Raw genomic sequence first — 25,652 nt, 5'->3', positions numbered from 1 at the left:
CTCAATCATCTTAGAGGTCTCAATGATCTTAGGGGACTCAATGATCTTAGAGGTCTCAATGTGAACATGAGTGTGCACAGGCAGCTGTGGGTGTGCACAAGGAGATGCCAACATGCACAAGCAGCTGTGAGTGTGCACAAGGAGATGCCAACATGCACAAGCAGCTGTGAGTGTGCACAAGCAGCTGTGGGTGTGCACAAGCAGCTCTGGGTGTGCACAAGCAGCTGTGGGTGTGCAAAAGTAGCTCCGGGTGCGCACAAGGAGATGTGAACGTGCACAGGCAGCTGTGGGTGTGCAGAAGTGTCTCCGGGTGCGCACAACCCGGGCTCTGGCCCCTGCTGCTCTGGCGCCTGTGCAAAGAGGACACCTGCTGGCGTGTGGCACTCACTGCCTTGTCGCACGCAGCCCCTGCTCTGCCTGGCACCCCGGGGTGGCATCCAGGCTGCGGGGAGGGGATTGAGGAGGGGGTCAAAGCACCGGGGGCAGCACTCTGGGTATCTCCCGGTTCGACTGGGTAAAGGAAGGGTGGTGACACCCCAAGAAATGACACTGGGCTGAGCTCTGTCATTTATTGCATATCAGTAATATGAGTGAGTGGCTTCCTCCCCTCCACAAGAGCTGACCAGGGGTCTTGAACCTTTTAAGGCCCATGCTGGGAGCAGAGAGGGTCTGCAAAGCCTTCTTGATGCTGCTGCTGGCATCCCTAGAGAGCATTCCTGCGTCCCTGTATCCATGGTGAGGATCTCTGTACCCATGATGAGCACCCCTGTACCCTCAGAGAGCACCCCTACATCCATGGTGAGTATCCATGCACCCATGGTGAGCATCCCTGTACCCTCAGAGAGCGTCCATGCATCCCTGGTGAGCATCCCTGTACCCATGATGAGCATCCCTGTACCCTCAAGGGCATCCATGCATCCATGGTGAGCATCCCTGCATCCATGGTGAACATCCATGGTGAACATCCCTGTACCTATGATAAACATCCCTGCAGCCCCAGAGAGCATCCTTGCACCCATGATGAGCATCCTTGCACCCATGATGAGCATCCCTGTACCCATAGTGAGCATCCCTGCAACCGTGGTGAGCATCCCTGTACCCATGATAAGCATCCCTGTAGCCCCAGAGAGCATCCCTGCATCCATGGTGAGCATCCCTGCATCCATGGTGAGCATCCCTGTACCCATGGTGAGCATTCCTGCAGCCCCAGAGAGCATCCTTGTACCCATGATGAGCATCCCTGCATCCGTGGTGAGCATCCCTGCATCCGTGGTGAGCATCCCTGTACCCATGATAAGCATCCCTGCAGCCCCAGAGAGCATCCTTGCACCCATGATGAGCATCCCTGCATCCATGGTGAGCATCCCTGCACCCATGTTGAGCATCCCTGTACCCATGATAAGCATCCCTGCAGCCCCAGAGAGCACCCTTGCACCCATAGTGAGCATCCCTGCATCCATGGTGAGTATCCCTGTACCCTCAGAGGGCATCCATGCAGCCATAGTGAGCATCCTTGCACCCATAGTGAGCATCCCTGCATCCATGGTGAGTATCCCTGTACCCTCAGAGGGCATCCATGCAGCCATAGTGAGCATCCTTGTACCCATGGTGAGCATCCCTGCATCCATGGTGAGCATCCCTGCATCCATGGTGAGCATCCCTGTACCCATGTTGAGCATCCCTGCACTCACTATAAGCATCCCTGCAGCCCCAGAGAGCATCCTTGCACCCATGATGAGCATCCCTGTACCTTCAGAGGGCATCCATGCATCCATGGTGAGCATCCCTGCATCCAAGACAAGCATCCCTGCATCCATGACGAGCATCCCTGCATCCCCACCATGGTTATCCTACGACCCAGCCAGCTCAGCTCACCCTAAGGATCCACTCATGCCTCTTCCAGCTCCCAGAGGATGAGGTTCCTCTGGGCCAGGATCCTGACAGCCCTCCTGGTGAGCAGCTTCTCCCTGAGCAGGGGCAGCAGCATGGTGTAGCACTGCAGGTTGCAGTGGGTGAGCATCATCCCCTCGTCAGCCTGAGCAGGGAGCTTCAGGGAGTGCCAGAGGTCCTGCAAGGCTTTGGCGCTGGCCAGGGCGCTGGCCTCGATGAGCTGCTGCTGCAGGTGTCTCTTCAGCAGGCTCTTCAGCCTGTAGGAGGTGGCTGTGGGCAGCTTCTCTTTAAGCAAGGCCAACATGTCCACGTAGCCCCCCACGGCGTGGCAGAAGTCCACTTTCTTGCTGCTGGCATCCAGGGCTCTAAAGAGAGAGGGCAGCTCCCGGGACCAGAAGTTATAGACGACGAGGATGGGCCTGGGGAACGTAGAGAGGTAGCAGAGGAGATGCTGAATCGCCACCTCCAGGGGGACACCCTGAGACAGAAGAGCCAGCATCGACTCCGGCGTCTGAATCAGCGTCTTGAAGACGTTGTCGCCGCTGACTGCTGCCACCTCTGTGATCTGCTGGGCTGTGGGGAGGAAAGGATGGGGCCGCAATAAGTATTTGGGGGTGCTCCTCTTTGGCTCCCAGCCCCCCACTGTGTCTGGCAAAGGCAATGCTCACTTTTCTGGTCAGCCCTCAAGCTGAGGAACACCAAAGTGCTCAGCTCTGATTCACTGTCCTGGGAGCTGGAGGGCCTGATGCTGTTGTGGGGTGAGGTGCCAGCCTCTGACCATGTGGGGCTGGAGGATTTCTTGATGTCCTCAGGCTTGATGTAAGTCTGCAAGAGATTGGAGAAGGAGGCCAAGTCCCATCTGCTTACTTGGACCTGGCTGGGAAAGCATGAGGAGCACCCTTGGGTGTACCATTGGCTAGGGGCAAGGACTTAGTTGGGTGCATCCCACGGAGGGGCAGGCAGTGGCAGGGTTGAGTTGGGTGTGTCTTGTGTCTCAGGGCTGGGCTGACCATGGGGACCCCCTTTGAGAGCCCAAACCTAAGGTCTGGGCCAAGAGAACAAGAGCAGAGCCCTGAATGCAGCTTGTGGACAGAGGTGGGATGCAGGCAGTGGCCAGAGGGCCAAGAGAACAAGAGCAGAGCCCTGAATGCAGCTTGATGTAGAGGTGGGATGCAGGCAGTGGCCAGAGGGCCAAGAGAACAAGAGCAGAGCCCTGAATGCAGCTTGCTGTAGAGGTGGGATGCAGGCAGTGGCCAGAGGGCCAAGAGAACAAGAGCAGAGCCCTGAATGCAGCTTGTTGTGGACAGAGGTGGGATGCAGGCAGTGGCCAGAGGGCCAAGAGAACAAGAGCAGAGCCCTGAATGCAGCTTGATGTAGAGGTGGGATGCAGGCAGTGGCCAGAGGGCCAAGAGAACAAGAGCAGAGCCCTGAATGCAGCTTGCTGTAGAGGTGGGATGCAGGCAGTGGCCAGAGGGCCAAGAGAACAAGAGCAGAGCCCTGAATGCAGCTTGTTGTGGACAGAGGTGGGATGCAGGCAGTGGCCAGAGGGCCAAGAGAACAAGAGCAGAGCCCTGAATGCAGCTTGATGTAGAGATGGGATGCAGGCAGTGGCCAGAGGGCAAAGTGAACAAGAGCAGAGCTCTGAATGCAGCTTGTTGTGGACAGAGGTGGGATGCAGGCAGTGGCCAGAGGGCAAAGTGAACAAGAGCAGAGCCCTGAATGCAGCTTGTTGTAGAGGTGGGAAGCAGGCAGTGGCCAAAGGGACACAGCACACAGGCCTGGGGACTTCTGTCCCTTTCTGCAGGGACACTAACACATGGCTGAGGAACAAGATTTGCTGGGTGTCTAGAGAAACAGGCAACAGAATCAGGCCAGGAGGAGGTTTGGTGCCTCTCCAGGCTCAGCAGATCCAGTGCCCAGGGCAGTGCTTGCCAAGGATGAGGAAAAGCAGCCATGCCAACCATCCTCTACCCACCAGCAGTGGACATCCACAGCCAGCATCTCCCTACAGGAACAGCAGGACAAGGAGACATCCAAGAAGTTCCAACCTTGGTTTTCCTCCTTCTTGACCTCAGGTGCAACCCTACCCCTTTGGCCTGGGCAGGCTGCAGGAGCTTCCCATTTCCTTCCACACCAGCTCCCTGCAGCTTCACCTGCAGCTCAGGAGTGCTGGAAACTGCTGGATGCAGGTACAGGAGCAAAACCAAAAGCTCCCCAGCCTCAGGGGATGGGAGATTGTTCAAATGGCAGGTGAAAGTGAGGTGGTTGGAAGCATATATGGGGTTCCTCTGTTTGGGAAAGGATGGCAGAAGGATGGTAGCAGTGGTGGGGTAGTGACAGTGCCCCTCACATCCCCCTGGAATGGCCCAGCTGGCCTGAAAGGGGTTAGCTGAACCAAGGTGGGCATCAAAATCTGTTACCCAGAGCAGCAACAAGCAAATGGAATTTTGGAGAGGGAAGAAGTGCAGGATTTGAGGAGGAGGAGGAGGAGGAGAACCACCCAGGCAGAGGCACCTGCTCACAGCACCACGGTGGCCATAGGTGATGGATCCAGCCAGGTGCTGGTGATGCTCTGGTGGCTTCAGCTGGGCACGCAGAGCATCATCAACCTCAGGCCACCCCACCAAAGTTCCTCTCCAGCCTGACAATCTCCTTTCAGCTGTCTGAGCCTCTAGGCAGGTCCTTCAGCCCTCACCCTCCACCTCATGAAGGCTGCAGTTTCCTTGAGCTGCATCCCTCTGCCTTCAGCCTTTTTCCTCCCTCAGCTGCTACCTCCCCCGAGGCTTTTCCAAGCCTTAACTCGGCTTTTCCCACTTCTCAAGGCACTTTTTAACCCAGTTTTTCCCACTTCTTTCCTAGCACCCAGCCTCAGACCCACGAAGGAGATGTTTCTACCCCCACATCCCCCCCCAGGACTCTCAAATCCACTTTGTACCAAAGGACACCTGACCCACGCAGGGATTTCTCACAGCAGGCAGCCAACATCCACCCTTCCAAAGCCCCAGCCAGGGATTGTTTTGGTTGTCACTAGCAAGGAGCAGGGATGAAGGTTTTAACCCCACAACTTTAGGGTTTTCCCCTCCCCACCCCCTCTTAGAAATGGATCAGGAGAGCAAGAAGAACAAGCAAAGCCAAAACTGACTAAGGAAGGCAGCAGCAGGCTGAGATTCCTTCTGGGAACAGCTTTATTGAGGAGCAAGAAGAGCTTCTGCAGAAGGTCATACAAAAAACCCAAGAAGACATGGGGGCTGTTGACCCCTCATGAAGACAGCCCCACCCCCACACCCCATCCCAAATCCCAATCCCAATCTGATCATGCTTGCCTCCCCCCCCTTTCCAAAGGGATCCCCCGCTGGTGATGATGATGATGATGATGATGATGATGATATCTCCAGCAGGGATCTCATGCCCTTGGTTCACCTAACCACCTCAGCCAGGGCTTTGTTGTTTTGGTTGTGACATACCAGGGGTTCCCCATTCCCACAGGGAGCTTGGGAATGTCACTGTGAGACAACTCAGATGGCTGCTACCTGCTCTGGTGGCTCTCTCAGGAGCTCCTCAGCCTGTGCAGGTACAGGGCTGATGAAAGTGGATGGAACTTGATGTTTGTAGAAACAAAAATGAGCTTTGGCTTTGCTTTGTAGGCTGAGAACAACCTTCTCAGCAAGGCAGGAAGGGAGGAGGCCACAAAGACTGACTCAAAAGGGTCATTTTTAGGCGGGGGGGGGGGATCAACCAGTGTGGGATCCTACCTCAGAGCAAATCAAGCTGGGGTTTGCTGCCTGCGAGAGAGAGAAAGAGAGAGAGAGCAACCTAACTGCTCCAGAACACCAATCTTAGATCTGGGATGGCCCAAATGTGATGGGAGCAAGCAAAAGGAGGGAGGGAGGAAGAGAAAGCCTCAAGCAAGCCTCTGGATGGTGGTGGTGGTGGTGGGAAGGGGAGAAGGCTGGGTCTGAGCGTGGCTGTAGGCAAAGGAAAGGCACCCTGGAGGCGAAAGGGTGCAGCTGCCTCCTCGGAGCGTCTCAGGGAGGAGGGATGTCTGTCGTTTCACTCACCACCGTGTCTTCTGAGCTGTCATCTGAGCTGGAGATGATGATGCTGGTGTCTTCTGTGGAAGGAACAGGAGGATGCTTTCAGGATTGGGGTTTCGGGTCCTCAGGGAGGACCTCTCTGATCTCCTGCAGCTTTGTGCAACAGGCAGCGAAGGCTTTTTAAACCCAGGGCTACAAATCACCTCCCTCTGAGAGGTGCTGGGAAAAGTGGCCCCCCCCTGCAGCTCTGAAACACTTCCAGAGGAGGTGAGGATTCAACCACCTCCCTGGGCAGCCTGTTCTTGTGCTTGAGAACCCTTTCAGTCAAGAAGTTTCTTCTAACATCCAACCTAAACCTCTCCTGGTGCAACTTGAGGCCGTTTCCTCCTGTCCTATCAGTTCATAGAATCATAGACTCAAGGAGGTTGGAAGAGAGCTCCAGGCTCAGCCAGCCCAACCTAGCACCCAGCCCTGGCCAGTCATAGAATCAAGCAGGCTGAAAGAGAGCTCCAAGCTCAGCCAGCCCAACCTAGCACCCAGCCCTGGCCAGTAATAGAATCAAGCAGGCTGGAAGAGAGCTCCAAGCTCAGCCAGCCCAACCTAGCACCCAGCCCTGGCCAGTCATAGATTCAAGCAGGTTGGAAGAGAGCTCCAAGCTCAGCCAGCCCAACCTAGCACCCAGCCCTATCCAGTCATCTAGACCATGGCACTAAATCCCTCATCCAGTCTTTTCTTGAACACCTCCAGTGATGGTGACTCCACCACCTCCCTGGGCAGCCCATTCCAATGCCAATCACTCTCTCTGCCAGCAACTTCCTCCTAACACCCAGCCTAAAAGCCCAACCTCCACCTGGCTTCAGCCTCCTTTCAGGGAGTTGTAGAGGGCAATGAGGCCTCCCCCTCAGCTTCATTTCATCCAAGCTGACCAACCTGCTGCCCATCACCAGTCACTCTTCACTGAGTGACTCACAGCAAGAGTGATTGGCATCGGAATGGGCTGCCCCGGGGCAGGTGGTGGAGTCCCCATCCCTGGAGGTGTTTAAAAGGAGGTTGGATGAGGCACTTAGTGCCGTGGTTTAGTTAATGAGAAGGTGTTAGGTTGGACTGGATGAGCTCAGAGGTCTTTTCCAACCTGGTTAATTTCTGTGGTTCTCTTCTCCAGACTTTGTTCAGAGAACCACAGAATCAGTCAGGGTTGGAAGGGACCACAAGGATCATCTAATTCCAACCCCCTTGCCACAGGCAGGGACATCTTACTCTAGATCAGGCTGTCCAAAGCCTCATCCAGCCTGAGCTTAATCACCTCCAGGGATGGAGCCTTCTCTGGACCTGCTCCAACCCCTCAACGTCCTTCTTGAAGTGAGAGCCCCAAAACTGAACCCAGTCCTCAAAGTATGGCACTCACCACTGCTGAGTACAGGGTGACAATCCCTGCCCTGGCCCTGCTGGCCACACACTATTGCTGGTCCAAGCTAGGATGCTGGTGGCCTTGCTGGCTACCTGGACATACACTGCCTGGCTAGCCTACCCACATCCACCCCTGAGCATCACTCTCACGTTTGGCCTCTGAGGACCAGCTGCCACCCTGCAAGCCTTTGACCCAGGAGAAGTTGAGGACAGAGGCTGGGGTAGAGCAAAAGGCAGAGATGGGGCAAAGAGGAGCAGCCCAGGCAGGTCCTGGTCCCTACCTGCATCATCAATGTGCCTGCTGGTGGCAGGGATGCTGCGGCAGTTCTGGCTCGGCGTGGAGGTGCTGGGTCCCCTTCCACCATCCCACTGGTTTGAAGTGGAGTCACTGGGGCTTAGCACCTGGTCACTCTCCAGCTTCAGTACCTTGGGTGACACCTGGCTGCCCTTTGCCTTGCAGGGTGACTTCCTCTTGGGCCACTCTCTGATGGGGAGATCCTACAGGGAGGAGAATGCGAGGGACAGAAGGTAGCCAGGAGGGTGGCACCTGCTGGTCCTCAAAGGCTCCTTGCTTGGCTAGGATGGTTCTTACCATGTTCACTTGCATCTCCTCAAGGCTGATGGTGAAGGTGGGCACAATGGTCTGGTTGTCAGGCTGGGCAGGCTCCTCTTGCTGCAGACAGAGTGGGGGCAGCGTTAGGGTGAACCTGGAGACCACCAACACCTCTGCAGGGCTGGGCAGCAGGAAGAGGTGTGTGGGGGGGGGAGCAGAAACATCCTCAGCAGGGGGGAAACTGAGGCATGGTGTGGCCTTGTGGCTTGGCTTAAGGCTTGTGCCTGAGCTGCAGGTGTCTGGCAGTGCTGCAGCCATGGGTAGTGACGGTTGGGAACGTGGGATGAAGCAGGAGGCTGGGAGGAGCAGGATGAGTAGGAGCACGCCTGGGTGGTGGAAAACAGTGGCTGCAAAGCAAGTTCTTCTCTGCCCAGTGTGGAACATCTCTAAGGGGCTGTTGTTGATGAGGATATGGGGTTGGAGGGCTGAGAAGGGGAAGGCAGACCCTTGGGAAAGGCTTGCCGAGGTCAGAAGGAGGGATCCAGGTTGGGGCTGATGCAGAAGCCCTCCCAACATGGCAAAACACTGGGCCAAAACACTGACAGCTCACCAGGTCATTCTCCAGGTCCACCTCAACCACGGGGACAGCCTGAGAGTTGCTATCTGCAAGGGAGAAAGAGCAAGGCTGTCATCCTGAATCACAGCCTCTGCAGCTCCCACCTGGCAACCCAGCTGGGATAAAGCTGCATGCTGGTTGTGGCATGCAAGGGGCAGCTCTGCTCTCCTTTCCCTTTCCCAACCCTTTGGTTTGGGATTGCCCAAAGGGGAATGGCTGGATCCATTCCCGGGGGCAGCTCTCAACCTCCTTCCCTCCAAACTGAACAACAGCATCTCCATCAGATGCTCCTCACCAGAGCCTTCACCACCTTCCTCGCCCTTCTTCTCTTCCTCTTCTCCACACCCTTCACCGCCTCCCTCTCCCTTCTCCCCTCCCTCTTCTCCACTCCCTTCTCCCCTCCCTCTTCTCCCCTCCCTTCTCCCCTCCCTCTTCTCCACTCCCTTCACCGCCTCCCTCTCCCTTCTCCCCTCCCTCTTCTCCCCTCCCTTCACCACCTTCCTCATCCTTCTCCCCTCCCTCTTCTCCACTCCCTTCACCACCTTCCTCATCCTTCTCCCCTCCCTCTTTTCCACTCCCTTCACCACCTTCGTGCCCTTCTCCCCTCCCTCTTCTCCACTCCCTTCACCACCTTCCTCACCCTCCTCCCCTCTCTTCACCACCTTCCCCGCCCTTCTCCCCTTCCTCTTCTCCACTCCCTTCACCGCCTCCCTCTCCCTTCTCCCCTCCCTCTTCTCCCCTCCCTCTTCTCCCCTCCCTTCACTGCCTCCCTCTCCTCCCCTCCCTTCACCACCTTCCTCATCCTTCTCCCCTCCCTCTTCTCCACTCCCTTCACCGCCTCCCTCTCCCCTCTCCCCCTCCTCTCCCTCTCCTCTCTCTCTCCCTCCTTCACCGCCTCCCTCTCCCTTCTCCCCTCCCTCTTCTCCACTCCCTTCACCGCCTCCCTCTCCCCTCTCCCCTCCCTCTTCTCCACTCCCTTCACCGCCTCCCTCTCCCCTCTCCCCTCCCTCTTCTCCACACCCTTCACCGCCTCCCTCTCCCCTCTCCCCTCCCTCTTCTCCACTCCCTTCACCGCCTCCCTCTCCCTTCTCCCCTCCCTCTTCTCCCCTCCCTTCACCGCCTCCCTCTCCCCTCTCCCCTCCCTCTTCTCCCCTCCCTTCACCGCCTCCCTCTCCCTTCTCCCCTCCCTCTTCCCCACTCCCTTCACCGCCTCCCTCTCCCCTCTCCCCTCCAAGCCCCCCTCGGTGCCAGGCAGCCCAGAGCGCAGGCGGCACTCCCGCAGCGCAGGTCGCTGCCGCCACTGCCCTGCCCGCCCCCGCGGCTCCGCCGCCGCCGCCCGCAGCCCCCGGCCGAGCGCCTCCTCACCTGGGCGCCCTGTGACCCGCTCCACCAGCGCCTGCAGCCTGGCTCTGCACTCCGCGAAGTCCCCGGGCTGCGCTGGCTCCTGGGCCGCCGGCGGCTGCAGCCGCTGCAGCTCCTGCAGCGAGCCCTTGATGAAGGGCTGCATGTCCATCACCTCCTGCTCCGTGCCGTACAGCCCCATCTTCTCCACCAGCCGCTCGCCCGCCTCCAGCCGCCGCAGCACCCCCTCCACCCGCCGCAGCTCCCCCGCCAGCCGGCCCCGGCCCTGCTCCTGCCGCGCCGCCACCAGCGCCAGCAGCTCCTCTTCCTCCCGCCGGATCAGCGCCACCAGCTGCTCCGCTCGCTGCCGGATCAGCTCCCGCATCTCCCGCTGCGCCTCCTCCAGCCGGGCGGCCTGGGCCCGCAGCGCCTCCGCCGCCGCCTGGAAGCCGCTCCTGCTGCCGCGCAGCTGCCGCCCGAGGCTGCCCAGCTCCTGCTGCCGCCGCTGGCTCTCGCTGCGGATGTCGCAGAACGGGGCGTGCTGGCTGTCCAGCAGCGCGCACGAACAGCACAGCGCCTTGGCGCACCGCCGGCAGTAGATGCTGCAAGGCAACGCCGCAGCTGCTCACAGCCGGCCCGGGCCCCGCCGCGCCCCCCCCGGACCCGACCCGACCCGACCCGACCTGCCCCGACCCGGGGAAACTGAGGCACGGCGCCGGGCAGGGCTCCGCCTCGCCTCGCCCCGCCCCGCCCCGCCCCGCCCCGCCCCGCCCCGCCCCGCCTCGCCCCGCCCCGCCCCGCCAACACCACAGATGGGGACAGATCTCCTCACACACCTTACAGATTGGCTCTTGTGGGTAGGGTTGGAGCAGGGGAAGTTGCTGTTCCTCCTGATGCCCTCAAGGAAGTCCTTAGCAGACCCTGCCTTGATGTCTACCACTCTAACCCAAGTCAATTTGTGCCAACACCACAAATGGGGACAGATCTCCTTCGTCACACCTCACCATGCCCTAGACCCAACTCTACCTTGGTGCAGGATCCAGATATGGAGGCCAAGACACAAGTCTCACCTGGAGATGTGACCCTGGTCAGCGTGACCCGGCCGGGAACAAAAGAGGTTGCTGGACTTTTTGGTGTCTTCCAGGAACTGATGAGCTGACTCAGCACGGAGGTCTTCCACCCTCCTGGCCTCGTGGCTCCTCTTCTTGAAGAACCACTGGTGGTCCTCAAAGCACTTGGTGCAGAGGAACTCCTCGCACTCGGAGCACCAGACGGCTGCCACCTGCCCGCGGCATCGGCTGCAGCTGGGACCTTCGCTGTCTCGGATCTTCTTGTAGACCTTGAGCCTGGCCTGCAGGTTGATGAAGAGGAGGTTGTCCATGTCTGGGATGCCGTTGGCCTGAGGGATAGGCGTGTGGCAGATGGGGCACTGCCCGACCGGCTTGTTCTCGCTCAGGCAACCCAGGCACAAGGTGTGGAGGCAGATGAGGAGCTTGAGGTTGGGCGATTCCTGCTGGCAGCGCTCGCAGAGGACAAACTGGAAGTCATCTTCCGTGGCTGGAGGGTGGGAGGGAGTGGAGCAGGAGGGTGCAGGGGGCTCAGGTTCCTTCTCCATGGGGGTAGCGGCTTGGGCGCTGTCTGGGTGGGATGGGTGGGAAAGATCCTGGTGGAGCACCTGAGACAAAAGGGAGATGGGAGGCTCAGTTCCAGATGTGAGGGGGCAATGAAGACCACCCATGGGCAGCCTGCTCTGCTCACCTCACCCCAGCAAGGCAATGAGTGCATTCCTGGGGGGAGGGGGACAATGAAGTCCACCCATGGGCAGCCTGCTCTGCCCACCCCACCCCAGCAAGGCAATGGATGTATTACTGGGGGAGCAATGAAGACCACCCATGGGCAGCCTGCTCTGCACACCTCACCCCAGCAAGGCAATGAGTGCATTCCTGGGGGGGCAATGAAGACCACCCATGGGCAGCCTGCTCTGCACACCTCACCCCAGCAAGGCAATGAGTGCATTCCTGGGGGGGCAATGAAGTCCACCCGTGGGCAGCCTGCTCTGCTCACCCCACCCCAGCAAGGCAATGAGTGCATTCCCGGGGGGGGCAATGAAGTCCACCCGTGGGCAGCCTGCTCTGCACACCTCACCCCAGCAAGGCAATGGATGCATTCCTGGGGACCGCTTCCCCAGCAAGGCAATGAGTGCATTCCTGGGGGGGGCAATGAAGTCCACCCGTGGGCAGCCTGCTCTGCTCACCCCACCCCAGCAAGGCAATGAGTGCATTCCCGGGGGGGCAATGAAGTCCACCCGTGGGCAGCCTCCTCTGCACACCTCACCCCAGCAAGGCAATGGATGCATTCCTGGGGGGGCAGTGAAGACCACCCATAGGCAGCCTGCTCTGCACACCTCACCCCAGCAAGGTAATGGATGCATTCCTGGGGGGGCAATGAAGACCACCCATAGGCAGCCTGCTCTGCACACCCCACCCCAGCAAGGCAATGAGTGCATTTCCGGGGGGGCAATGAAGACCACCCATGGGCAGCCTGCTCTGCACACCCCACCCCAGCAAGGCAATGGATGCATTCCTGGGGAGGCAATGAAGACCACCCATGGGCAGCCTGCTCTGCCCACCTCACCCCAGCAAGGCAATGAGTGCATTCCTGGGGGGGGCAATGAAGACCACCCATGGGCAGCCTGCTCTGTTCACCCCACCCCAGCAAGGCAATGAGTGCATTCCTGGGGGGGGCAATGAAGACCACCCATAGGCAGCCTGCTCTGCCCACCCCAGCAAGGCAATGGTATTCCAGTTGTGTTTCCTCCCTGCCTTTAGCGTGGGCCCCTTGGAAGTTCTCCCTCTCGGAACTTCTCTTTCGAGTGATTCTGCATTCAAAAGCTGAAGGTAGGGGGCGGAGGAGGAACTGAGGCTGCGAAGGGAAATGCCGCTGCCTCTTCCTGGTTTTCAAGTAGTGAGGGAGGAGGGGAGGGGAGATAAACTTTGGCAGTGGTCCCTCCTGTTTCCTGCTTAAACATCCTGGATCTTGCAAAACTCCCCCCGGGCAGCATCAGCCTTGTCCCCAGTGAGTCTTACTCGCCCCTCACTTCAGCCTCCCTCAGCCCAGCAGCGCAGGCAGAAGCCTCCCGAATACAGCAAGGACCCCCCCCCCCAAATCCTTTCCCCTTTCCCACCTCTTTCCACCTTTCCCACCTCTTTCCACCCTTACCATCTCTTTCCACCACCTCCCGCAATGACTTTGCACCCTAAAAACATAAGACCTCCCCCCAAGCATTCGATCCCTTTCAGTTTTGGGTTTGGCTTTTTGGTTTTTTTTGGGGGGTTATAGGAGGGGGATTGCTTTGCCAGGCGTTTCCCCCCTCTTTATCTCGCCCCCTCGCCTTACAGTAAAGAGGGGGACCCCCCCCCCAAGACGCAGCCCCCTTACCTGCTCGGGCGGCGGTAGGGCTGTCGGGCATACGGGAGGCGGGGAGGGGCAGGGCTCTACGGGCACTTTCGTTTCTCCGGCTTCCCTGGCGGGAGGAAGAGGAGGAGCTGATGAGAAGAAGGCGGGAAAGGCAGGAGAGTTCCCCGGAAAGCTGTGTGTGTCAGTTCGTCCTGTTCCCTCCCCCCCCCCCCCCCCGCCTCCACCCTGCCTGCTTCTGCCTGTCGCTCTGCTCTTGGGGGGATGCTAGGGGGCTGGGGATGCATCCAGAGGGGGGATGCTGGTACCGGGGGGATGATGGTACCAGGGGGATGCTGGTATCTGGGGAAGTGAAGGCACCGGAAGGGATGCAGGCACTGGGGGATGCTGATATCACCAGGGTGCTGGCACTGGAGGTGCTGACACCAGGGAGATGTTGGTACCAGGGAGATGCTGGTACCTGGGAGAATACAGGCACAGGAGGGGATGCAGGCATTAGGGGGATGCTGGTACCAGCAGGGTGCTGGCACTGGAGGTGCTGACACCAGGGAGATGTTGGTACCAGGGGGATGCTGGTATCTGGGGAATGCAGGCACAGGAGGGGATGCAGGCATTAGGGGGATGCTGGTACCAGCAGGGTGCTGGCACTGGAGGTGCTGACACCAGAGAGATGTTGGTACCAGGAGGATACTGGTATCTGGGGTGGGGATGCAGGCACTTAGGTGATGCTAGTACCACTGGGGTGAGGATGCTGGCATAGGTGTGGGGGCAAACCTGGCACAGGAGTGTGGGAGATACTGGTACTGGGGTAGGGATGCTGACACATAGGGGATTCAGGTGTTGGGAGGATGCTGGTACCAGGGGGTGCAGGTAAGAGAGTGATACTAATATAGGGCTGATGTTGATATTGATAGGGGGGTGCTGGTACTAGGGTGGGGTTAAATGGAAAAGCCCAGGTTCAGCTGCCAGATAGGGCCCCCAAACTGTGCTCAGGAGGTTTGTCTGGATGCCAGCTGGGCTGTAAGAGCTGCTGCTGTGTCTGGGGCAGCCTCAGGCCCCAGGTTCAGGCAAAGAGGGGGGCATTAAAGCCACTCTATTCCCGCCTCCCTCAGCATCTCTGCTCTGGACTGCTTTTTGGTCTCCACTTCCCCCTCCAGGCCAGTGAGAAGGAATGGAGGGGGGGGGAGGCCACACTTTGGCATGGTGAGAAGGATTAGGGGGGGGCTTTGGTATGATGAGAAGGAATGAGGGGAGGCTTTGGCATGGTGAGAAGGAATAGGGGGAGTTGGTATGACGAGAAGAAATAGGGGTGGGGAGGCTTTGGCATGGTGAGAAGGAATTGGGGAGGTTTTGGTATGGTGAGAAGGAATAGGGGTGGGGAGGCTTTGGCATGGTGAGAAGGAATTGGGGAGGCTTTGGCATGCTAAGAAGGAATTGGGGGGACCTTTAGTGTGGTGAGAAGCAACGGAGGGGGGGAGAGCTTTGGCGTAAGGAGAAGGCCACTGCTAGAGCCCCGGGTGCCCCGCAGTTGGCTGGCACGGCCGCCCGGGCACCCTTCTCCCCGGCAGCCCTCACCTTAGCAAACCTTCACCCCGGCAGCACTCACCCAGCAGCCCTCACCCCGGCAGCGCTCACCCTAGCAGCCCTCACCCCGGCAGCCCTCACCCCGGCAGCCCTCACCCCGGCAGCGCTCACCCCGGCAGCACTCACCACAGCAGACCCTCACCCCGGCAGCCCTCACCCCGGCAGCGCTCACCCCGGCAGCGCTCACCCCGGCAGCACTCACCCCGGCAGCACTCACCCCGGCAGCGCTCACCCCGGCAGCACTCACCCCGGCAGCGCTCACCCCGGCAGCACTCACCCCGGCAGCCCTCACCCAGCAGCACTCACCCCGCAGCCCTGCGCTCACCCCGGCAGTGCTCACCCCGGCAGCCCTCACCCCGGTAGCGCTCACCCCGGCAGCACTCACCCCGGCAGCCCTCACCCAGCAGCACTCACCCCGGCAGCGCTCACCCCGGCAGCGCTCACCCCAGCAGCCCTCACCCCGGCAGCACTCACCCCGGTAGCGCTCACCCCGGCAGCCCTCACCCCGGCAGCGCTCACCCCGGCAGCGCTCACCCCGGCAGCGCTCACCCCGGCAGCGCTCACCCCGGCAGCGCTCACCCCGGCAGCGCTCACCCCGGCAGCCCTCACCCCGGCAGCCCTCACCCCGGCAGCGCTCACCCTAGCAGCGCTCACCCCGGCAGCACTCACCCCGGCACCCCAGCAAGCCTTCACCCCGGTAGCGCTCACCCCGGCAGCCCTCACCCCGGCAGCCCTCACCCCGGTAGCGCTCACCCCGGCAGCCCTCACCCCGGTAGCGCTCACCCCGGCAGCCCTCACCCCGGTAGCGCTCACCCCGGCAGCGCTCACCCTAGCAGCACTCACCCCGGCAGCGCTCACCCCGGCAGCGCTCACCCCGCAGCGCTCACCCCGGCAGCGCTCACCCCGGCAGCGCTCACCCCGGCAGCCCTCACCCAGCAGCACTCACCCCGGCAGCCCTCACCCCGGCACCCCAGCAAGCCTTCACCCCGGTAGCGCTCACCCCGGCAGCCCTCACCCCGGCAGCCCTCACCCTAGCAGCGCTCACCCCGGCAGCACTCACCCCGGCACCCCAGCAAGCCTTCACCCCGGTAGCGCTCACCCCGGTAGCGCTCACCCCGGCAGCGCTCACCCTAGCAGCACTCACCCCGGCAGCGCTCACCCCGGCAGCGCTCACCCCGGCAGCGCTCACCCCGGCAGCCCTCACCCCGGCAGCGCTCACCCCGGCAGCGCTCACCCCGGCAGCCCTCACCCCGGTAGCGCTCACCCCGGCAGCGCTCACCCCGGTAGCGCTCACCCCGGCACCCCAGCAAGCCTTCACCCCGGTAGCGCTCACCCCGGCAGCACTCACCCCGCCATGGAGCTCCTCCGCTGCGGCGTCCTTGCTCCGTCACCAGCCACATGACCAGGGACCAGGAAGCGGCAGCTGCCTCCATCCCCCCTCGCAGCATCCTCGCCGCGGCTTCCGCTCCCCTCCGCCACGCCGCCGGTGCCCAGGGGCACCTCTCCCAGGGGTCATCTCCTTCCCTCCCCAACCCCCCCACCCCCCCTAGCTCCAAGGATCGTGGGGCCGCTGTGGGGCTTTACTTTCGTCTCCTAGCTCAGCTCTTGCCCAGAAGGTTGCTACATCAAGCTGGGTGTAGATCTCGGCATGGAAACCCCCTGATGGGTTTGGGCTTCTTCTCTGTGCCCGAGCCAGGGCTTCGCAGCTCTGCGCCTGTGCTTGCCCGGGGGCGCAGGGAGGTTTGCAGGCAGCCGGACGGGGACGTTGGAGCAGGTCACCAAAAAGGTGGCTGAGGAGATGGGAGCAGGGAGCTTGGCTTAGAGGGTTCTAAGCATCGGGAGCAGGTCCCCAGCCAAGGCACTAGGTCCCCGGGCAAGGCATCAGGTTCCCGGGCAAGGCATCAGGTCCCCGGGCAAGGCACCAGGTCCCCAGCCAAGGCACCAGCATCATGTTCAGCAGGTCAGGATATCAGGCTCTTCCCTTAGGAGACTTTGATCGCTTCCAGCAGTCCAGCATTGGGCTCTATGGTGCCCAGAAGGGCTTCTTCTCCTTTGGATCCAAGGAAGACCCTCTGGGGCCAGCTGGGAATACGACAGGTGAGTGCCAGGCTCAGAAGGGAGATGCTGCCATGGCCTATTGCCACTTCTGCTGGAGGCTGTCATGCTGGCTGGGTGTCCCTCATGCTGCCAGCTTCCCTGGGGTGCATGGTGGGGAGAGGCTTGGGTGGGGCTTCGCAGGCAGGGCAAGGGAGGTTGAAGCAGCTCCATCCCTCCCTGCCCCCCTTCTGGCTCCCTGCAGACTCCTCCCAGGGTTGGCTGTCCTGGATCTGCCATGGCATTATCACCTCCTTGGTTTTCCTGCTGCTAGTCGTCACCTTCCCCATCTCAGGATGGTTTGCCTTGAAGGTAAGGGAGGAAAGCAAATGAGGAGCTGGGCTTGCAAACCATCCTCCTGGCTCGCCCCATTGCTCCTGGCACTACAGGTCCCAAGGGGTTTGCTTCTGCCCTGGTCTAAACTGTGCCATTCCAGGTCGTGCCCACCTATGAGCGAATGATCGTCTTCCGCCTGGGCCGCATCCGGGCACCACAGGGACCTGGCGTGGTCCTGCTGCTGCCCTTCATCGACCACTGGCAGCGAGTGGATCTGAGGATGAGGGCCTTCAACGTGCCCCCTTGCAAGGTGAGGTGCTTTGGGTCTCAGGGCAAGGAGGGAGAGACATCTCCCAGAGTGGGTGGATCTGGTCTGACTGCTGGTGCCATGTGTGGACCCAGCTTTTGGATCCTCCGTGGTCGTGGTGAGGGGAGAGGGTTTGTAGCTGAAGCCCTCGAGTTTATGTGGTTGGGTCAAGAACTGGCTGGAAGGATGAGCCCAGAGAGTGGTGGTGATGGTGCCACATCCAGTTGGCAGCTGGCACTGGTGGTGTGTCCTGGGCCCAGTCCTGTTCAGTATCTTTTTTGATGATCTGGAGCAGGGGATTGAGTCCAGCAGCAGTCAGTTTGCAGATGGCACCAAGCTAGGAGCAGCTGTGGAGCTGTGGGAGGGTAGCAGAGCTCTGCAGAGGGACCTGGCCAGGCTGCATGGGTGGGCAGAGGCCAAGGGGATGAGACTGAACAAGGCCAAGGGCAGGGTTGTGCACTTTGGCCACAACAACCCCAAGCAGCACTAGAGGCTGGGGCCAGAGTGGCTGAGAGCAGGCAGGCAGAGAGGGAGCTGGGGGTGGTGGCAGAGAGGAGCTGCAGAGGAGGCAGCAGAGTGCCCAGGAGGGCAGCAGAGCCAATGGCATCCTGGGCTGGCTCAGGAGCAGTGTGGGCAGCAGGACAAGGGAGGTTCTTGTGCCCCTGTGCTCAGCACTGCTCAGGCCACCCCTGCAGTGCTGTGTCCAGCTCTGGGCTCCTGCATTGCAGAGAGATGTTGAGGTGCTGGAAGGTGTTTGGAGAAGGGCAGCAAGGCTGGGGAGGGGCCTGGAGCACAGCCCTGTGAGGAGAGGCTGAGGGAGCTGGGGGGGTGCAGCCTGCAGCAGAGGAGGCTCAGGGCAGAGCTGATTGCTGCCTGCAGCTGCCTGCAGGGAGGCTGTAGCCAGCTGGGGTTGGGCTCTGCTGCCAGGCAGCCAGCAGCAGAAGAAGGGGACCCAGGCTGAAGCTGTGTCAGGGCAGGTCTGGGCTGGCTGTGAGGAGGAAGTTGCTGGCAGAGAGAGTGATTGGCACTGGAATGGGCTGCCCAGGGAGGTGGTGGAGTGGCTGTGGCTGGAGGTGTTGCAGCCAAGCCTGGCTGGGGCACTTAGTGCCATGGTCTGGTTGGTTGGGCAGGGCTGGGTGCTAGGTTGGGCTGGCTGAGCTTGGAGCTCTCTTCCAGCCTGCTTGATTCTATGGTTCTATGCTAAGACCCTCTTGACTTTGCACACCTTGCTCAGTGGCTACTCCTGGCTGGAGACCTCTGCAAACCATCCCTCCCCACCCTTCCTGGCTGTCTCTGCTGGAAGCCATCCCCACTGCACAGACTCACCCAAACCTGATCCTCTGAGTGGGTTTTGTACCTAACGCCCCTCTTAGGCAAGAAGACCTTTGCTCCTTGGCTCTGCACACAAGAGTTGGGTAATGAGGCAGGGAAAGGGAGAGCTCCTGACATCTCTCTTCCCCTAGCTGACCTCCAAGGATGGGGCAATCATCTCCATGGGTGCCGACATCCAGTTCCGGGTGTGGGACCCTGTGCTGTCCGTCATGATGGTGAAGGATCTCATCGCTGCCACCCGGATGACAGCACAGAATGCCATGACCAAGACCTTGATGAAGAAGAGCCTCCGTGAGATCCAAGTGGAGAAGCTGAGGATTGGGGAGCAGCTGCTGGTAAGGACTGTCCCAGCCCTCTGCAGAGCCCCCCCTGAAACACAACCCACCCCCCCCCTCCCCCTACACTCCCTCCCTGAACCCTTGTGCGTGGAAGCAGCAGCGAGGGAAAGGTGGAGCTGCTGAAAGTCCTTCTGTGCTGATCAGTGGGGAGCAGACCACAGTATCACAGCATCACCAAGGTTGGAAGAGACCTCACAGACCATCAAGTCCAACCCTTTACCACAGAGCTCAAGGCCAGACCATGGCACCAAGTGCCACGTCCAGTCCTGCCTTGATCAGCCCCAGGGATGGCGACTCCACCACCTCCCCGGGCAGCCCATTCCAGTGTCCAATGACTCTCTCAGTGAAGAACTTTGAGAGATATCTTCAGCCTGTTGGGTCTGTGGAGCTCTGTGGCTCCAGATCTCAGCCACCACTCCCCGCTGGAGGTGGTGAAGAGGGAAGAGATGTGGTGCTGAGGGCTATGGTTTAGCCCCAAGCTTGGTAGAGTTAGAGAATGGTTGGAGTTGATGATCTGATGTCCTGGGGGGCACTCAGCAGAGTGTGGCCAGCAGATCAAGGGAGGTTCTCCTGCCCCTCTGCTCTGCCCTGCTGAGACCTCATCTTGAGCACTGCCTTCAGTTTGGGGCTCCCCAGTTGCAGAGGGACAGGGATCTGCTGGAGAGGGTCCAGCAGAGGGCTGTGAGGATGATGAGGGGACTGGAGGGCACTGCCTGGTGAGGAGAGGCTGAGGGCCCTGGGGCTGCTTAGTCTGGAGAAGAGAAGGCTGAGAGGGGATTTGATCAATGTCTATAACTACCTGAGGGTTGGGGGTCAGGAGGGGGGGACAGGCTCTGCTCACTGCTCCCTGGGACAGGACAAGCAGCAGTGGATGGAAGCTGCAGCACAGGAGGTTCCAGCTCAACACAAGGGGGAACTTCTTGTCTGGAAGGGTCCCAGAGCCCTGGCATAGGCTGCCCAGAGAGGCTGTGGAGCCTCCTTCTCTGGAGCCTTTCCAGGCCTGTCTGGATGTGTTCCTGTGTGCCCTGAGCTGGATTGTGTGGCCCTGCTCTGGCAGGGGGGGGGTTGGACTGGATGATCTCCTTGGGTCCCTTCCAACCTCTAACATCCTGTGACCTGTGATCTGAAAGAACTTCTCCAACCGACCCAATTCCATGGTTCTGTGATTCTGTGATTATCTCTAAGGGCTTTGGCCAACACAGGGAAAAAAACAAAGGCCATGTGTTGCTGGCAGGCTTCAGTTTGACCCCAGCAGGAAGGGTGGAAGGGGTTTTTGGGGGTGAAAAAGCCAGGATAGGGCAGTGGCAGGGGAGCAGTGAGTGGTGGTGGCCAGAGTATAAGCTCTGGGATGTCCTGGGTTGAAGGTGCTGTGGGTGGTCACTGTGGCCATGCCCAGCTCTGCTTGGGGTTACCAGCACCAATCCTTTCCTTCTTGGCTCTGCAGCTGGACATTAACGACATGACCAAATCCTGGGGGCTGGAAGTGGACCGAGTGGAGCTGAGCATGGAAGCTGTGCTGCAGCCACCTAGGGAGAACCTGGTGGGCCCTCTGGCCACCATGCCAGCTGTGCCTGGGCTGGATGGCAGCATTCAGCAGCTGGCTGCCCACTTCTTCAGCAACACCGTGGCTCTGGCAGGCAGCGGGAAGGGCACACCAGAGGCAGGTAACCAAGGCAAGGCCACCACTTCTCCCTCCTGCCCCATGACCTCTGTGGCCACTGGCTGCTTGACAGAGGAGTCAAAGTCTGGGCCATGTCATGTTTCAGTGAGCACAGCTGGAATGAATTAGGAGGGGAAAGGAGAGAGGACCTCTTTGGGGCATGGCTGCGTAGAGCCTGTGGCACAACACAGCCTTTCTGACAAGAGAGATGGGACTGGTGGGGGGCAGGAGAAGATCTGCAGGAGCCTAGGCTGAAGCTCAGCTCAGATCTCAGCATTTCCAAGCCTGAGTCCAACATGGTCTGGGTGTGTTTTTTTTTTCTTCACTCCAGAAGCCCTGCACCAGTTTGTGCTCAGCTCTTTTCTTTCAGCTTCCATCCCTTGGTAGCAGTCACTCAGGGCACACAGAGAGGGGCAGGCAGCAGGAACTCCAAAGCTCTTTTGTCCTCTTTTTGCTTAGCTGGAAACCTGCTGGCTAAGTGGGTTTCTTTCCTCTGGAGGTTGCTGAATCCAGGCAGCCCAGCAAAGCTCATCAGCCCCAAAGTGGATCAGTGTTGGGGCCAGTCCTGGTCAACATCTTCATCAGTGACCTTGATGAGGGCACAGACAGAGTCTGCTCAGCAAGTTTGCTGCTGACACCAAGCTGGGAGGCTTGGCTGAGACAGCTGCAGGCTGTGCTGCCATCCAAAGAGACCTGGGCACAGAGCTGGGCACAGAGGAACCAGATGAGGTTCAACAAGGACAAGTGCAGAGTACTGCACCTGGGGAGGGAGAACAAACTGCAGCAGGACAGGCTGGGAGGTGACTGCTGGAGAGCAGCCCCAAGGAGAGGGAGCTGGGAGTGCTGGGGGAGAGCATCCCTGGCACAGCAATGTGCCCTGGGGGCCAAGAGGCCAATGGGGTCCTAGGGGGCACTCAGCAGAGTGTGTCCAGCAGATCAAGGGAGGTTCTCCTGCCCCTCTGCTCTGCCCTGCTGAGACCTCATCTTGAGCACTGCCTTCAGTTTGGGGCTCCCCAGTTGCAGAGGGACAGGGATCTGCTGGAGAGGGTCCAGCAGAGGGCTGTGGGGATGATGAGGGGACTGAGCAGTGCCTGGTGAGGAGAGGCTGAGGGCCCTGGGGCTGCTTAGTCTGGAGAAGAGAAGACTGAGAGGGGATTTGATCAATGTTTATAAGTATCTGAAGGCTGCTAGTGGGGGAGGGACAGGCTCTGCTCACTGCTCCCTGGGACAGGACAAGCAGCAATGGATGGAAGCTGCAGCACAGGAGGCTCCAGCTCAGCACAAGGGGGAACTTCTTGCCTGGAAGGGTCCCAGAGCCCTGGCACAGGCTGCCCAGAGAGGCTGTGGAGTCTCCTTGTGTGGAGCCTCTCCAGCCCTGTCTGGATGTGTTCCTGTGTGATCTGTGTTAGATCTGCTCTGGCAGGGGGGGGGTTGGACTGGATGCTCTCTTTGGGTCCCTTCCATCCTATGATCCTAGGGGACTTCTGTCTCCTTGTCCCCAGCAGACAGCGTGGAGACAGTGGACGAGGTGGAGCCTCCCACTGCTCCCCTCCTCCCTGCCGCTAGCAGCAGCCGGAGGAAGCCCAGCGCCGATGAGCTGCTCTCAGCAGTGGAGCTTGTCCTCTCTGAGACCCTGGTCAGCCAGGTGGGAGCATCCTACCAGGTCAACATCACCCTGCCCAGTGGTACCCAGAGCACCTACTTCATAGACCTCTCCTCAGGTGAGCACCCTTGGGAGGGCTGTGACTTTGGGAGGGTGTTTTGTACCTGTGCCACCAAACTCAACGCCCTGAGCCCATTTGGCAGCTCCAGGAAAGGCAACCCCCAAAGTCCTTCAGCTGGAGCACTGCTGTTTGGTGACCACATCCTGTGAGCCTGTGACCATGGCCTTGAGTTTGTGCTCCCTGGAAGTCCAAAGTAGGATTTGTTTTGGCTTAGAACCAGGAATTCTCCTTCAGGAAGAGAATGTTGATTCTATGATGTAGTCAATGTCTATGCATAGCTGAGGGCTGGGGGTCAGGAGTTGGAGGGAAGGGGAGCAGGCTCTGCTTACTTGCTGCCTGGCACAGGACAAGCAGCAATGGATGGAAGCTGCAGCACAGGAGGTTCCAGCTCAGCACAAGGAGGAACTTCTTGCCTGGAAGGGTCCCAGAGCCCTGGCACAGGCTGCCCAGAGAGGTTGTGGAGTCTCCTTGTGTGGAGCCTCTCCAGGCCTGTCTGGATGTGTTCCTGTGTGCTCTGAGCTAGGAGAGGGAGCTGGGAGTGGTGGGGGAGAGCATCCATGGCACAGCAGTGTGCCCTGGGGGCCAAGAAGGCCAATAGGGTCCTGGGGGGCATTAAGCAGAGAGTGGCCAGCAGATCAAGGGAGGTTCTCCTGCCCCTCTGCTCTGCCCTGCTGAGACCTCATCTTGAGCACTGCCTTCAGTTTGGGGCTCCCCAGTTGCAGAGGGACAGGGATCTGCTGGAGAGAGTCCAGCAGAGGGCTGTGAGGATGATGAGGGGTCTGAGCAGTGCCTGGTGAGGAGAGGCTGAGGGCCCTGGGGCTGCTTAGTCTGGAGAAGAGAAGGCTGAGAGGGGATTTAAACAATGATTGTAACTATCTGAGGGTTGGGGGTCAGGAGGGGGGGACAGGCTCTGCTCACTGCTCCCTGGCACAGGACAAGCAGCAGTGGATGGAAGCTGTAGCACAGGAGGTTCCAGCTCACCACAAAGGAGAACTTCTTGCCTGGAAGGGTCCCAGAGCCCTGGCACAGACTGCCCAGAGAGGTTGTGGAGTCTCCTTGTGTGGAGCCTCTCCAGGCCTGTCTGGATGTGTTCCTGTGTGCCCTGTGCCCTGAGCTGGGTTGTGTGGCCCTGCTCTGGTGGGGTGGGGGTTTGGACTGGATGATCTCTTTGGGTCCCTTCCAACCTCTGACATCTGTGATCCTATGATCCTGCAAAGCTTAGGGCACGGTGGGGCAAGGTTGGATGCTGAAGCCTCACTGTCCCTCCTCTCCCACCCATCATGTCCTACAGGCAGTGGGCGAGCTGGGCGCGGCGTGCCCGAGGGCAGCCCTGACGTCGTGCTGGAGGTGGCAGAGAAAGACCTGCAAGACCTCTTCTTGGGTGACCTGCGCCCCTTGGCAGCCTACATGAGTGGGAGGCTGCAGGTGAAAGGGGACCTGCAGCTGGCCCTCAAGCTGGAGGAGCTGGTGAAGGCCATGAAGCAGCGTGGATAGAGCCTGGGCACGTGGGTGCCCCTCTGTGTGCATGTCTCTGGGGGGGGGTCTGGAGGTGGCTGCCTGCTGCCAGCCTCGTCCTGCTGACCTCCTGCTGTTCTCCTCGTGGAGGCTGCAAGGGCTGGAGGAGGACCTGGGCAGGGGGGAACCTGAAGCTGAGCTCCCTTGTCTATGTCCATGGCTTTGCCACCCTTGCCCAGCCTTCGCCTACGATGTTACAGGATGAGAAGCAGTTGGCACCTCGGCAGGTACCAGTTTGCTTCCAGGTCCCTTGGCCCATATGCCACCAGGGGACAGACTGAGCTGAGCAGATGGAATAAGAGCAGAACTTGATGATGCTGTGGGCAAGGATGGGGCAAGGGTAGCCAAAATGAGGCATGTAGGCTTGCTGGACCGGGCTGGGACTCCACCAGCAGGCTGGCATCGGGGTCCAACGTGGCACTGCTAACAATAGAGTGGCATTTCTGGGCAAGGAGCTGGAGTGGCAACCTGCCTGGGGGTACCTGAGTCTTCTTTAAGTGGTGGTTGGCAACCAGTGGTTGCTCTCTCGTTTGTGCTTCAGTGTGCTCTTGTGTGGTGCCACGAGGTCTGTCCCTGGGGGTGTGGGAGGCAAGGAAAGAGATCTATTTATTTTGGAAGCGTCTTTGCTATCGTCTCTTGGTGGACAATAAACTTGGTCTGCAGCCTTCATGCTGGGGCAGTTGTGAGCTGATGAATTCTTAGTGCCTCAGTTTCCCCAAGGGTCCCCAAGGTGATGGGTAAAGAGGGCATAGAGGTTGCGGTCAAGGAGGCTGAGTGGTGTGACCGTGGTTGGGATGGGGTGAACCTACCTTGGTTCTGTGACCTCCAGAAGTTCCCTCCAACCCCTACCATTCTGTCATGGAATCATAGAGGCAGAGAATCAGAATCAAGCAGGTTGGAAGAGACCTCCAAGCTCATCCAGGCCAACCTATCACCCAGCCCTATCCAATCATAGACTCAAGCAGGTTGGAAGAGAGCTCCAAGCTCAGCCAGCCCAACCTAGCACCCAGCCCTATCCAATCATAGAATCAAGCAGGTTGGAAGAGAGCTCCAAGTTCATCCAGCCCAACCTAGCACCCAGCCCTATCCAATCATAGAATCAAGCAGGTTGGAAGAGACCTCCAAGCTCATCCAGTCCAACCTAGCACCCAGGTCCTGCCACGGCGAGGAAGAGCTGTCAGGATGCAGTGTGGTCTCCCCAAGAGCTCTCCCAACAGCACCCCAAGGCTGAAAACATCTTGGAGCTCCAAGCAGCTTTAGCAGTGTTCCCCCCAGGATGTTTTGCTGGACCAGTGGGACAAGCCTGACCCATCCTGCAAGGAGTTATTGGCCAAGGTTTGAAGGGGGAGCAGAAAGAAGGCTTCCAAAATGGAAACGTTGCCAACTGAACTGTTTCATGGCCAAACCACCTGCCAAATGTCTTCTTCAGAGCCTGGGGCTGGGTGGCACCAGCCTGGACCAGACTTTGGAGAGCCTACAGGCATCAAAAACCCCAAGGGGAGGTGACTGTAGTGATCCACCGTGCCCCCAGTTTGTGCTGGTTCTCTGTTCTTGGTGATCCCCTCTA

At 59.6% G+C, this 25,652-nt stretch overlaps 2 protein-coding genes across 4 annotated transcripts; one reads left to right on the top strand and one right to left on the bottom strand.

Moving 5' to 3' along the window:
• Positions 1-955: 955 nt before the first annotated feature.
• On the bottom strand, positions 956-16,269 carry LOC135182797 (protein PML-like). The gene is made up of 10 exons (XM_064157245.1): positions 16,188-16,269; positions 13,280-13,364; positions 10,912-11,516; positions 9,866-10,443; positions 8,495-8,547; positions 7,924-8,004; positions 7,613-7,829; positions 5,949-6,001; positions 2,559-2,715; positions 956-2,463 (listed from the first exon to the last, which is right to left on the bottom strand). The coding sequence occupies exons 1-10, from the start codon at positions 16,193-16,195 to the stop codon at positions 1,889-1,891; spliced, it is 2,412 nt and encodes an 803-aa protein (XP_064013315.1). The 5' UTR covers positions 16,196-16,269; the 3' UTR covers positions 956-1,888.
• Positions 16,270-16,374: 105 nt separating this feature from the next.
• On the top strand, positions 16,375-24,754 carry STOML1 (stomatin like 1). Of its 3 annotated transcripts, none has more exons than XM_064157249.1 (7): positions 16,375-16,936; positions 17,139-17,245; positions 17,370-17,519; positions 18,980-19,183; positions 20,631-20,850; positions 22,352-22,567; positions 23,862-24,754. In XM_064157249.1, the coding sequence occupies exons 1-7, from the start codon at positions 16,789-16,791 to the stop codon at positions 24,062-24,064; spliced, it is 1,248 nt and encodes a 415-aa protein (XP_064013319.1). In that variant the 5' UTR covers positions 16,375-16,788; the 3' UTR covers positions 24,065-24,754. The 3 variants fall into 3 exon arrangements, with proteins under 3 accessions (XP_064013319.1, XP_064013318.1, XP_064013316.1); XM_064157248.1 differs by having other exon boundaries at positions 22,349-22,567; XM_064157246.1 differs by having other exon boundaries at positions 20,631-20,859.
• Positions 24,755-25,652: the final 898 nt, after the last annotated feature.

The sequence above is a fragment of the Pogoniulus pusillus genome, chromosome 17 (assembly GCF_015220805.1).
Source record: "Pogoniulus pusillus isolate bPogPus1 chromosome 17, bPogPus1.pri, whole genome shotgun sequence".
Taxonomy (NCBI): Eukaryota; Metazoa; Chordata; class Aves; order Piciformes; family Lybiidae; genus Pogoniulus; species Pogoniulus pusillus.
This window is presented reverse-complemented; position numbering and strand designations above follow the sequence as displayed.